Source organism: Hemiscyllium ocellatum, chromosome 10 (assembly GCF_020745735.1).
Source record: "Hemiscyllium ocellatum isolate sHemOce1 chromosome 10, sHemOce1.pat.X.cur, whole genome shotgun sequence".
NCBI classification, from domain to species: Eukaryota; Metazoa; Chordata; class Chondrichthyes; order Orectolobiformes; family Hemiscylliidae; genus Hemiscyllium; species Hemiscyllium ocellatum.
This window is the reverse complement of record NC_083410.1, coordinates 105,236,102-105,250,621: the sequence shown is the minus strand read 5'-3', so window position 1 is coordinate 105,250,621 and position 14,520 is coordinate 105,236,102. Positions and strand designations below refer to the sequence as shown.

At 43.7% G+C, this 14,520-nt stretch overlaps 1 protein-coding gene across 10 annotated transcripts in view; it reads right to left on the bottom strand.

The window, feature by feature from the left end:
- Positions 1–14,520, bottom strand: part of LOC132819886 (1-phosphatidylinositol 4,5-bisphosphate phosphodiesterase beta-4) — a 532,815-nt gene that overhangs the window by 238,334 nt on the left and 279,961 nt on the right. For 7 of the 10 annotated variants that reach the window (XM_060831826.1, XM_060831835.1, XM_060831830.1 and 4 more), the window contains one exon: positions 344–441. In XM_060831826.1, coding sequence (XP_060687809.1) covers positions 344–427 — 84 coding nt within the window. In that variant the 5' untranslated portion in view covers positions 428–441. Of the gene's footprint in view, positions 1–343; positions 442–5,699; positions 5,889–5,951; positions 5,971–6,047; positions 6,482–14,520 lie in introns of those variants that run through there. The other 3 variants (XM_060831831.1, XM_060831834.1, XM_060831833.1) reach the window with 3 other exon arrangements.

The following is a 14,520-nucleotide window of genomic DNA, read 5'->3' as shown; positions in this document are numbered from 1 at the left end:
CCAAGCAACCTCTCGTTTCTGCTTCCTTGCCAGACACAAAGAAATGCGATACCCTGAGTCTGAGCTTAGTTTTCTCAGGTAACTGGGCCACCAGAACAATGAAGGTTTAGCGCTAAACAAAACGCAACTCAAAACACCAAAATAGAGGCACTGCTTTGTGTCCAAATGGGTACTTTCGATGCATTGGCCTAACAGTGTGGAGAAAATGCAGGCAATGGAGTTTTGTTGTGGCAAACTCCATCAGAAGGGAACTGCTGTTTAAGACGGCTGTCATGGAAAGATGTGGCTTAAATGGGAATCTCATTGTGTGAGAAAGAGGCACTTGTTTTTAATAGTCACTTACCTCTTCGTATATTTCAAAAACAGCTCCCTCTTGCATAAAAGCTGGAACAGGTTTCTGCCACAAGAATTCGTATGCTTTAGCCATTATTGTTCAGAAACCTAAACCAAAAGAAAAACAATCAAGAGGACTAATTAATCCTGAAAAGCATTCATTAAATCAAGGACAACCTTCATTTAAAGCAATCATGTTCAACAATTGCTAGGGCTGATGTTCTGGACGTGTTGTAGCACAATCAAATAATGCTGACATTGTCGGTTACAGAAGCTGTGACACTCTCTCAGCGTCTTTTGCAGCCCTCATGGATCCCTGATCAACCCTAAGGTTGTAACCTGAAAACTGCCTTCTCTTACTTGTTTGTAAAGCTTGTAAAGAATCATTAATAATTTGGGAAGGCTGGATACAATTCGAAGTTAGTGGCCTCACTCCACTGAGCGTATGGTTGACAAGAGCAAGTTCAAATCCCTCATTCTCTTCTAGGTAATTTTTTTTTGCTCTAAAAGGAAAATTAATTAAATCCTTTTCCTCCTACTAATAGATTATCTGCTGCTACTGGGAGAAATAAAATAGAAAGCAGAATAATTCATCCCCAAGTGGCAAAAAGAGAGTAATTTTCAATAAAATCCAGCAAAAGTTCTCCTCTCTTCTGATGTACAAGGTGCAACACACATTTCCATTCAGAATTTAAAAATGAAAGATACGCCAAATGCTGTTCTGCACTTTGCTAAAAAATAAATCCTGTACTTTTAAATATTTGGATTCACTTTTATTTCGCCAAAGACTGTCACAATAGTGGCAAGATAGGGGCTAACAATTTCAACTTCCATCACGTGATTTTAGTATCTGAGCACTTTATGGACTAAGTGATTTAAAAAGGGAAGAAGAAGCACTGACTGAATATAGCTGCAGTGGGCACTTGACTGGGTCGTGCCAAGTTCATGAAACCAATGCAAGATAAACAGTCTGAAATTACCATTTCCTCAAATGACATTGAAACTCAATCAATTCAAGCAAACCATCAACTCATGTTTTTTGGCTTGAACCTTTCTGGAAGGTGTGCATTCTGGGATGAATGTTGCCAGCAGATTATGCAGTGGACGGAATCTTTCTAACCCTTGAGCGACATGAGCAATGGCGAGAAAGTTGGAGGAATCACATGAAATGGCCAGCGAAGAGGTTGACAATATCGGGGTGGCATGGTGGCTCAGTGGTTAGCACTGCTGTCTTACAGTGCCAGGCACTTGGGTTTGATTCCAGCCTTGGGGGACTGTCTGTGAGGAGTTTGCATGTTTACCCTGTGTCTGCACAGGTTTCCTCTCACAGTCCAAAGATGTGCAGGGTAGGTTGACTGACCATGCTATAGGGTCCAGGAATGTGTAGATTAGGTGGATTTGCCTTGGGGAATGCAGGGTTACTGGGCTGGGGGTGCCTGGGTAGGATGCTCTTCAGAGGGTCGGTGTGGACTTGATGGACTGAATGGCCTGTTTCCACCCTACAGGGATTATACAAATGTCTGGAGCAAACAGTCCTATTTTCCAGCCAAGCAGGTTAAACGTCAGACGGGATTGAACAGAAAGAGGCTGAACTGCATATATTGGCATGCATTAACATCCTCATCATATTGACATCTGACCTCACTGACATGCAGTTTCCCATTTTCTATGTTCTACGTTTCAATATAACATAGGTCATCTTTTGAGATGCAATTACTTTAGGTCTGTTTGTCATTTTCTCAAAAACAGAAGCTTTCAGTTTTCAAATATCGAAACCTTTTAGTTCCCAAACTTAAAGTTATATTCCTGGAACATATGCTTCATGAAATTACATATTTGTATGAAATTGTTTTGTGATATGTGTGGGGTATTTCTACATTACAATTAGTCTTGTTGTTAAAGACCACAATATTGACAACAGTCCCAACTACAATGGCCGGACATGTGAACATTGAGTGAGGTGGTGGATCAGGCTGAATATCGACAATGCTTCCAATCAAACAGCTGGCCAGTACTCAATTTTGCTTAGAGGCCAACAGTCTTCATTTAACACTGGTATTTCTTCCAAATTGTTCTGATGGGTGCAAGAAACAAAATGCCTTGACAAAACGTGCACTGTAGTTATTTCAGGAACATTCAAGTTTTGAGCTATCAAATGATTACCCTTCTTAATCTCATCTTGCTAAAATGTTGTAGCACACATGATGGCTGTTCTCAATATCCCATCCAGTTCTTAGTTCTTTTCATAACACATTACAGGAGAATGGCATTTTATAAATAATGTAGCACCTTTAGCGATATAAAATGACCCAACATGATCCATGTATACGTTACTGAGCAAACTTTGACAAGCCTTAAGAGAGTGTCAGACTGGTGGTTAGAAGTATTGTCAAAGAGGTCAACTTCACCTTAAAGAGAGAGAGGACAGAGGAATACAGGAACAAACTAAAACTAACCACTAACTGATTTATGCTAACATTTTTCGCAGTTTCTCTTTTTGCTGTAAGCTGCAGCTTGAAATGTGCACATGCTACATGAACGGCACAATAATACCTACCCTCTCTACTCATCACCTTTTTGAAATCTGATGGAAGTAAAGAGGATAAGAACCAGCTAGATTTTTCTGATCTGATCATCTGACCTGTCCTAACCTTCAAGTGTAGGAACTGTGCCTCCAACAAAGTCATAGAGATCCACAACATGGAAACAGATCCTTCAGTCCAATTCATCCATGCTGACCAGATAACCTAAATTAACCTAGTTCCATTTGCCAGCACTTGGCCCATATTGCTCTAAACCCATCTGGATGCCTTTTAAATGTTGTAATTGTAGCTCATTCCATGCACGCACCACCCTCTGTGTGAGGTTCTTTTTATATCTTTCCCTTCTCAGATTAAATTTATAGCTTCTAGTTTTGGACTCCACTAACCTGGGAAAAAGATCTTGGCTAGTTACCGTAAACATGTCCCTCATGATTTTATAAACCTTTGTACGGTCACCCCTCAGCCTCCGAAACTCCAGGGAAACCAGCCCAGCCTATTCAGCCTCTCCCTGTAGCTCAAACCCTCCAATCCTGACAACATCCTTACAAATATTTTCTGCACCCTTTCATGTTTAGCAACATCTTTTCTATAGCAAGGTGACCAGTATTCCAAAAGTGACCTAACCAATGCACTGAACAGCCGCATCATGAGACCCCAACTCTTACACTCAATGCACTAACCAAGAAAGGCAAGCATACCAAACACCTTCTTCACTCACTTTCATTGACCTCTGAATGAACCTATTTAGATCTCTTAGTCTTGGCTGTAGCTTGAGTCAGAAAGCCCATATATTCTGTACCAGCTTTAGCATATCAATGTTGACACAAGGTAAACTCTCCTGCTTAATTTAAACCACCAACACAGAAAAGATTTATCCCTTGCAGTAATCTGTGAAAATTCAAGAGGCCAAGAACTATTTAAAATAAAAATTAACAACTTTATTTCTTAAACTATAACAGAGAATAATTAACTAACAACTATTTACAACTCCTTCCTTTAACCTATTTTTTATGTCTCCTTCTATGATACTAGACTGATAAAACTCCCGATTAAGATTTACAATACAAAATTTCCTATCTCAAAACCAGGCAGCTTTCAGTTCTTCTCTGTATTCCTGTCTTCTTTCCTTCTTCATGGGGATTCTGTTTAACAGGTTACTAATTGATAAAGGTACCTTTAAGAGAACTATTCTATGGACAATGTGCAGATGTCATTGGCTTGGCAGTTCTCCTCTCAACTGTTCAATTTTCCCTGGCCTTATGCCCCCAAAGCCTGAAGAAGGGTTTTTTTTACCCGAAACGTCAATTCTCCTGCTCCTAGGATGCTGCCTGACCTGCTATGCTTTTCCAGCTCAGTGGTTAGCACAGTACGAGGGACCTAGGTTCGATTCTGGCCACTGGTGACATTCTCCCCTGTGCCTGCATGGGTTTCCTCTGGGTGCTCCGGTTTCCACCCACAGTCCAAAGATGTGTGGGTTAGGTGAACTGGCCATGCTAAATTGCCCATAGTGTTTGGTGCATTACTCAAGGATAAATGTATGGTTTGGGAATGGGTCTGGGTGGGTTACTCGGTGGGGACTTGTTGGGCCGAAGGGCCTTTTTTCATATTATGGCTAAGATAAGCTACTCTAATCTTGACTCTAATCTCCAGCACCTGCAGTACCCACTTTTGCCTAGTCCTTCTTGCTGATCTTAGTTTAAGCTACTGATACGGCAGGAGGGGATGGATGACCACACAACATCTTCAGTAGAAGATAGGCTCCATCTTGATGAACACATGTTAGGTATTATTTAATGGTGTGGTCCATTATATCGGAGAAACAGGAAGGGTGCTAAGAGACATCAGGCTCAACTAAAGAATAAGTTCACATTATAGCCACAGAAACACTTTGGATTGGTATTGAACTGATACAGGACGGGTTGGCTCTTCCCAGAAATCGTCCTTTATCTCCTGATTGACAGAGTCCATCTTTGATGTGAGTTAACCCTTTCAGGCACTAGCTGCCTTCAACAACAAATAGCTACTGGTACTGCAGCTGGTTGCTGTACATTGAAATACTACAACGAAATTACAATGGCTTTACCTTCAGCATTAAAATATGAAATGGATTGACATGCAACCAATCAGTTTGAGGTTAAATTCAGGACACTTGTACATATTCCATGGTACATAGCTATTTAGGGGCAGCACGGTGGCTCAGTGGTTAGCACTGCTCCCTCACAGCACCTGGGTCCCAGGTTCGATTCCAGCCTCAGGCAACTGTCTGTGTGGAGTTTGCACATTCTACCTGTGTCTGTGTGGGTTTGCTCCAGTTTCCTCCCACAGTCCAAAGATGTGCAGGTCAGGTGAACTGGCCACGTGAAATGGCCCACGGTGCTAGGTGCATTAGTCAGATGGAAAAGGGTCTGGGTGGGTTACTCTTCGGAGAGTCGGTGTGGGCTGGTTGGGCTGTGGGGAATCTAATCTAATCATATTCCTAAGCAATGAAACCAATTTGCAGGAGACTTGGTCACGATATGAATTATCCAAAGTCCTTCAAATCAAGCATCACATTCACAAAGAGAAACCAAAGACAGTTTGTTCTGAACTTGTTTTGGAAACACTCTCTTTTGATGTCTGCCCTATCCAGCTGTGAAAAAATAGGTGAAGGGAAGATGGATGACTGCAGTCTTGTACCTCAGGAGGCAGTAACAGCAGTTACACTGTCAGCATCTTCATTTCACATCTATTTCAGTCATCACTAATGATATTAGGAAGCAAACACAAAGGTTAACGCAACAGGATTCTGTTTGGAGAAATGATTAAAATCTAGCAAGCTATTACCTCAGTACCGTGGTGTGGGAAACAATTGTACAGAGCATGACTGATGAAAGACATCAAACGTAAAGAGTTTCGCAGTACAAGGAATTCTGAGGAGCCGTAAAGTGGGAGTGTTGTCCTGTGCTGCACTCACCACTCCTCCAACATCTGGTCAACCTCTGCCTCCAAATGCCCGGATGACTCTCCGCCACCCCATGCACCCCACAAACCTTGGGTTTCCGAAGGAGAACAAAAGTAGTCACACATCATTCGTACCGTACAACAATGCCTTGAAATCAAACTGCTGGAAAGCAAACATCAGGCATGCCCACACTTAGCTGACAATCTTGTTGAATATCAATGGTGTCAAACCTCGAGCCCCAGGTTAAGAGACTTCAGTGCCTTTCACAATCCAACAGTCTGTAGGCAGCAACTTCACTGTCGTCCTTCCTTCTCTGCCGATCTCTGTAACATTGATTTTTTCAGCAGCCTGGTCTTTCAGTACAGCTCAGTCGTGAACAGCTCCTCAAGTCTAAGTCTTATGAAGAATTGACGATTAAAATTCCGTCCCACTCTGCACGAAAACTTATCTGTTTAGTGTTGTTGTTTTTCAGCCATTCAGCGGAATTGTGAACACCTGAACAACTAGCTGCCTGTTTCTGCTGACAGAAAACACACGTACCAAACAACACAAGCAATGTCCAGTCCATTTGTAATATAGTCCTCGATACCCACTTCACAGCCCGGGCAGCGACGTTTCACTCTCAGTGAGTTAAGAAGTGTTCTACAATCACTGCCGCAGTTACTTCTGGTGACAAAAGCAGAAGCTTCAGTTTGAAATGGTTGTTTACACAATAACCTTACCCTTGCTGCTCAAAGACTGTCACTCTGCAGCACTAGCACAATCAGTTCCAAATACCGTGAACTTTCTCACATGAACGCCAAGCATTATTTCATCATGAAGAAGTTCTTTAAGGTCTATTTAAAATCTAATTTTTCTGATATATTAAAATCATAACAATAAGAACCATCCTCTCACATTGTTTTTCAATATCTTTTTATATACTGCTTGGTCATTAAAGCACGTTTTAACTCTTATCCCAAACAATATTTACATTCCAATTCCAGATATTAGGTATTGTTTAATGGCAGCATTCTCTCCTTTTAATCACGGGCACAAATTTCACCCGAGAAGTCTGTGTCCTTACCATGGACATATACCCTAATGTAATATCCTCTTTTAGCTGAACATAATAAATACTGTCTCAGAAAGGCAGTGTTCAAAGAAAAGCAATCGAAGATCTCCTGGTCAATACGTACCCCTCAGTTAACATCAACATAGCAGCTCATCTGGGTATTGATCGGATCTCCCTTTGACAGGTCCAGCTGCGCAAAAAACAATTGCCGACCACTGATCAGTGACCCTCACCAGGAGATGGGTGCCTGAAGTCGTGGGGTGAATGACAAGTTTGATGCTGATTGCCAACAAACAGCAGGCATTCGTTCTCCCACTTGGAAGATGAAAGCCCAAATTGTGCAGACGGCCAAATGGACATTATCTCCTGTGAAACCACAGCCCAGTGTAAACAGTTTATTGTAAAAGGCCAAAAAATAGGATTAAAATCAAATGCAGTTGTATTGAAATTTTATTCGTTTTTGGGGTGTAGCGGTCACTGGCTGGTTCAGCATTTATCACACATCTTCAATTGCCCAGAGGGCAGTTAAGAGTCAATGACATTGCTATGGATCTGGAACAAAGGAAAGCCAGATCAGTTTAAGGACAGCAGAAATCCTTTCCTAAAGGATATTCGCTTCAAATGAAAACAAAATGTGCTGGAAATCTGAAAAGAAAACAGGAAGTGCTGAAGAAACTAGGCAGAAACCATGGAGAGAGAAGCAGAATTTTGAATCCTATATGACTGTTCTTCAGAACTGAAGACTTAATGATAAGGATAGTGAAATATTGAGGCACGTAAGGGTAGTGAGGAAACTGTACCACCAGCATCCACGAACGTCACTTGCTAGAAATCCTACAGTGAAATTGAACTTTCACCTCTTATGATGTATGACCTTTGAGGACGGTATGATCTGGTGTCTACCTCAGGAAGCAAAAAGAAATCTTCTACATTGAAGTGATTGATACTGTCCTAACTTAATTACTTGTGAAATAGAACGTGAACTAAAGACACATGCTGTCCTCTCACCCAGCATCTGAAACGAGTGCCCTGATAAGTGATAAAGATCAAAGTGTCAGCAACAGGGCATCACTCTGGGAATATGAGCCAATTACAGTCTAACCGTGGGAAAGATAACTTACCCAAGGTCCCTGCATCCCAATCACCCAATCTAAGGTCTCACTGTGCCCTTTATCTTAACTCCAATTAGCTTGTAAACAGATTATTATCCCATTAGAATTTGCCATGTGATGAAGAAATGTTGTGTGGTTATCTTTAATCCCCATCAGAGTAAACAGCTGAAGATAGCATTGTTTCTTTGGCTTACATTTCCTCAGTATTGCTCCTCCTCATGCGATGGCCAAGTCTCCAGCTGTGAAACTAGGTACACTGTTCTAAAACGTCCCCAATGATTTTGGTCAAGAAAGAGCAGCCCTTTCCAACTGCAGGCTCTCACTCGTTAATCATATCCACTCTTCTCTAATGCCTCGCCACAGACATCCGGCTGGGTTGGACCACACTTGTCTGGTTCCATTCTTATCTACCTCATTGCAATCAGAGAATTACAGAGATTTCTCTTCCCATTCACATATGGTTCTAATCAAAAATTGCGATCTTGTTTTCAAATCCTTCCATGTCCGCGTGCCCTCTCTATCTTTGTCATCTCCTCCAGCCACCACACCCTCTCAGATATCTGCACTCCTCTCATCCTGGCCTCTGTCAAACTCACATTTACAACTGCTCCAGTTTTAGTGGTCATGTTTACAGCTGCCCAGGCATGAACTCTGGGATTCCCTCTCTAAACCTCTCCCCTCTTCACCTTACTCTCCTCCTCAAAGACAGTCCTTAAAGCTTACTTCATCGGCTAAGCTTCTGATTGTTTGATTTAGTATCTCCTAGAGTGGGTCAGCAAGCTGGATAGGTGGTTTGTGATGCACAGTCATGCCAACAGTATGGGCTCATTACCTACACTGACTGCGGTTACTGTGAATAATTCTTCTTCTCAATCTCTCTCCTCATCTGACGTGTGGTTACCCTCATTAAAACACCATTAGTTGTCTCTCTCCAATAACAAAGCAGCCTAAAGTTCTATAATAATTTTACTTTCTTCCATAGAACTCCTGCAGTGTGGAAGCAGACCATTCAACCTATCGAGTTCACATCAACCCTCTGAAAGACATCCCACCCAATGATTTGGCATTTTCCATGGCTAATTCATCTAAGGTTTGCACATCTCTCAACACAATGGGCAATTTAGCATGGCCAATGCACCTAACCTGTACATCTTTGGAGTATGGGAAGAAATCAGCCCACCTGATAGAAACCCATGCTGACACGGGGAGAATGTGCAAACTCCACAGAGGGTGGAATTGAACCTGGGTGCTTGGTGTTGTGAGGCATCAGTGCTAACCACTCTGCCATTGTGCCCTTTATGGACTAGCTGTAATACTTTATTTTATAATGCTCTGTGAATTGCCTTAGAATTGTTGATTGAAAGCACTATATAAATAGAAGTTGTGGTTATATCTGAGGTCTCCTTTCCCCTTCCAGAATCCATCATGGACATCTTATTTCTCATCTACATACTGCCCCTCGATGGCAGAGAGTAAAAACAAAGTTTCCCCATCTATTTTGACAACAACAAACACAGTCTACCTCAGCGCCATCTCTCTCATCAGCAGCTCAACTGGGGTAGGTAAAAACCAGTGTCATCGAACTCCAATTCCTCAATACTGACTCTATCCCTCTCCCTGCTGTCTGAGACTGAACCACACTGTCTGCATTTCCAGCACAGAGATAAGGAATCAGCCACACACCCTAACCATTTCTCAGACTGTTTATTTCCACCTCTGTAACGTCACCTGTCTCCACCCCATCTCAGCTATTCTATTGCTGATATTGATATCCATGCCTCTGTTACCTCCAGAGTTAATTTGTTCCTGGTCAGCCTCCTGACGTGGCCCCTTCACAAATTTGTGGTTGTGCAGCAATTCCCAATGTCCTAATTTGTACCAAATTCCATTCACCACCTTCACTGTGCTTAGTGACTGAGCTCAATTCTTGATTTAGCAGCACCTCAATTTTAGAATTCTCATCCACACGTTCAAATTCCTCCATGGCCAGGCCCCTCCCTTTCTCTTCCATTTCCTCTAACCCTACAATGGTTTCAGTTATCTATACTCAGGGCCATGTTTTCAGTTTCTAGACTCTTGAGGTCTGCTGTTTTCTAGCGACAAAGCCACCTCCAAGCCTTGATACCTGAAACAACTCCTCAGACACTGTATCCCATCCCAATTTGCCCTTTATTTACAAGTAGCCTTTGACTATCATACTGCACCTGACTGAGTCAGGCACTGGAGAGCCAGTATCCCTGACATTTATCCTTTTATGTCAGCCAGGACTCCCTGACTGGGCCTGATTAACAGGCCCAATCAGGGAACTCATATTCCATGGGGTCCAGCTGACTGACCTTGTTACTATGGATACAGCATGAACTCAGAGTTAGGTAAAAGTTTGGAAAATATTGTTATAGAGTCAAGCACAAACATTAGCCTTAAAAAAAATAATTTATTTAAATGTTTCCACTTCGAGCTTGCTTTCCTCCTTTAAGACAATTCTTTGAACCTCTCTCTATCATCGACCTTTTGGTGACAATCAAATTTTTCCTTACGTGTCCAACTGTTATACTTTGTTTTATAATGCCTGCGTGAAGCACCTTGGGATGGTTATTATGCTATTGACACTGTTTATTGCTTTGGAACCAACTCCAGTGAGCCCGCCATGTCCTTAGGATGCTTGAGTTCTGGTTACCAAAGCAAATCTTCTTCATCCAGTTCAAGGAAGGCCCTTGAACAAGAAGAGGGCAAAGGAGGCTTCTCAAAGACTCCCTGAAGTGCTCCCTTAAGAAATGGAACATTAATGTTGTATGGGAGACCCTCGCTCAGAAGAAACTGACTTAGAGGAACCTCCTGTACAAAGAAGAACACCCGTCGGCAAGAGAAGGTATGGAAAGGGAGCTTGAGAAAGGAATGCCAAGGACCAATCTCCCAGAATCCCCTGCTAAATGTGAGGTGGGAGATGTGGCTCTAGGAGTAGGCCTATTAGCCACACAAGGACCCACAGAACCCAAGGCAAAAGTGAGGACTGCAGATGCTGGAAACCAGAGTTGAGATTAGAGTGGTGCTGGAAAAACACAGCAGGTCAGGCAGCATCTAAGCATCAGGAAAATCGACGTTTCGGGCAAAAGCCCTTCATCAGGAATGGAGGCAGGGAACCTCCAGGGTGGAGGCCTGAATTACACCTCTTCCCACCTTTCCTCCTGCAAAAATGTCATCCTGTATTCCCAATTCCTCCGCCTCTGCCGTATCTGCTCCCAGGAGGACCAGTTCCACCACAGAACACACCAGACGGCCTCCTTCTTTAAAGACGGCTATTTCTCTTCCCATGTGGTTGAAGATGCTCTCTAACACATCTTGTCCACATCCCTCACCTCCGCCCTCAAGCCCCACCCCTCCAACCATAACAAGGACAGAACCCCCCGGTGCTCACCTTCCACCCTACCAACCTTCGCATAAACCACATTATCCGCCGACATTTCCACCACCTCCAAACAGACCCCACCACCAGAAATATATTTCCCTCCCCACCCCTTTCCGTCTTCCGCAAAGACTGTTCCCTCCGTGACTACCTGGTCAGGTCCACGCCCCCCAACAACCCACCCTCCCTTCCTGGCACCTTCCCCTGCCACTGCAGGAATTGCAAAACCTGTGCCCACACCTCCTCCCTCACCTCCATCCAAAGCCCCAAAGGAGCCTTCCACATGCATCAAAGTTTCACCTGCACATCCACCAATGTCACTTATCATAACCGTTGCTCCCGATGCGGTCTCCTCTACATTGGGGAGACTGCGCCCCTCCTAGCAGAGCGCTTTAGGGAACATCTCCAGGATACCTGCACCAATCAACCACACTGCCCTGTGGCCCAACATTTCAACTCCCCCTCCCACTCTGCCGAGGACATGGAGGTCCTCGGCCCCCTCCACCGCCATTCCCTCACCACCCGACGCCTAGAGGAAGAACGCCTCATCTTCTGTCTCGGAACACTTCAACCCCAGGGCATCAATGTGGACTTCAACAGTTTCTTCATTTCCCCTTCCCCCACCATACCTATTGTATTCTTTGCTACCTTCGCCCCAGCCCACAGCTTCCCCCCCCCCCCCCCCCCCCCCCCCCCCCCGCCCCCCCCACCCCCACCTCACCCCCACCCCACACTTATCTCTCCACCCTGGAAGCTCCCTGCCTCTATTCCTGATGAAGGGCTTTTGCCCAAAACGTAGAATTTTCTGCTCCTTGGATGCTGTGCTTTTCCAGCACCACTCCCCCACTCTAATCTAAACCCCACAGAACCCAAGCTCAGCAACCCGGACTTTCCAAGGTGGGCAATCATACTAGTTAGCGAGTAATTGCCGACAATGGTATAGTGATGTTATTATGCAGGGCATTTTCCAAAACGTGGGCTCAGAACTTGGTGTCATGAGCTGGAATTTTTTGGTGCCAATCTCAGAAGCAGTAAGGGCTGCTGTGCATTATAATAGCCCTGGCCCCGTACTAACAGGTCACTGGTTTCACAGCCTCATTTATCTTTGCCTTCTTTCTCACTGAGCAGTCACAACAACTTTCAAGTTGCAATGATGTGGTCACAGTGGGTAAAGGGTTGGAAACTACGGTCATACTGTAAGCCACAATTGTTAGCCTCACAGTGACATGGGTTTGATTCCACGCTTGGGCGACTGTCTGTGTGGAGTTTGCACATTCTCCCAGTGTCTGTGTGGGTTTCCTCCGGGTGCTCTGGTTTCCTCCCACAGTCCAAACCTGCGCAGGTTAGGTGGATTGGCCATGGGAAATTGCCCCATGGTGCCCAGGGAATGTGCAGGCTAGGCGGGTTAGCCATGGGAAATGCAGGGTTATAGGGATAGGTCTGGGTGGGATGCCCGTCAGAGGGTTGGTGTGGTCTCGATGGGTCTAATGGCCTGCTTCCACACTGTAAGGGTTCTATGATTAAGAAAATGATGTAACTTTTAAGCATTTCCAAACAATTAAACACTAAACAAAAGGAAGTTCTGAAGAAGGGTCACTGGTCCTGAAACATTCACTCTACTTTTGCTTCACAGATGTTGTCAGGCCTGCTGAATTTTTCCCGCAATTTTTGCTTTTGTTCCAAGTGTTTGAACTTTTGGGCAGTATCACATCATGTCTGATTCCATTTACCAGTGACAGCAAGAACACTCAGCATTTCCAGTAGGGGTTACCGGATGCTATTACTGATGCGGTCCCATACGTACAAAGACCTCACTCCCAAATGCAACAGCATTGCCTTAGAATCAAAATTGAACAACCACCTCCTGTCATCTCTCCTGAAGTTGAAAATCACACAACACCAGGTTATAGTCCAACAGGTTTATTTGGAAGCACTAGCTTTCATAGCGCTGCTCCTTCATCAGGTAGCAAGTGCTTTCAAATAAACCTGTTGGACTATAACCTGATGTTGCGTGATTTTTAACTTTGTCCACCCCAGTCCAACACCGGCTCCTCCATATCATCTCACCAGGATACAGCCTGAACTCTTGCATTATTGGGAGATGCACCAGAAACGCTGAAGATGATTAACTGTCAATGCTTGGGCCACTTTTCTATTTATTATATGTGAACAATTTGTAACCAAGTTAGAATATTTAAAACAGGAGGAGCATGGCCCCAGTGCAGCTCAGTGCAAGCTGGAAGTACAGCACCTAATTTTCCACTTGGGAACTCTACAACCTTCTAGACTCAATATTGATTTCAACAATTTTCGGACCTGAGGCATCTTCTCCCATGTCCTTACCCCATCCCTAGGTCTTGATCTCACAGGGGTCTGCTATTATAAACAACTGTTTATTAACCAACAATAGTCAGCGCCTTTCTCTCTCCATTTGTTCTTCTCTCTCCTTGGGTTCTATTTCCAACTGTCGCTTGCTCCTTATCCCCCCCCGCACCATAACTCCTGCATTAAAAAAAACTTATTCCAAGCTACCGTCAGTTCTGAGGAAGGGTCACTGGATTTCTCTCCGCAGATGCTGACAAACTTGCTGAGCATTCCCAGCAATTTTGTCACAGAACCACAATTTGTCATGGTTTAAAAGGAGACTACTGGATCCATCATGTCTCCACTGCCTCTCTGAAGGAGCATTATATCTCAAGGCCATTCTCCTTTCTTTACTCCAGGATCCTGCATATCATTTGGCTTCAAATAATCAAATAACACAGTCTTCAATGTCTTGCTTGAATTTACCTCCATCGTATTTCCAGGCAGTGATTTGAGAACTCAAATGCCTCACTGCACGAAGATTGTTTTCCTCACATGGCAATTACTTCATTTCCAAACATTAAATCAGTGTTCATTTTTCGTAATCCTTAGATGAGTAGGAATAGGTTTAACCCACGCAAGAGTTTGAAAACTATCATATCTTTGCTCATCCTCCCTCGGCCAAGGGAAACAATCCCAATTTTTCCAAATGACCTTCGTAAGTGAGTTTCTCATTCCTGCAACCATTCTTCCAAATTAAGGTGAGCATGTGGGTCAAATAGAGGTTTGGATAGATGGTGCTAATTTGGAACTATTATGTATTATCCTTC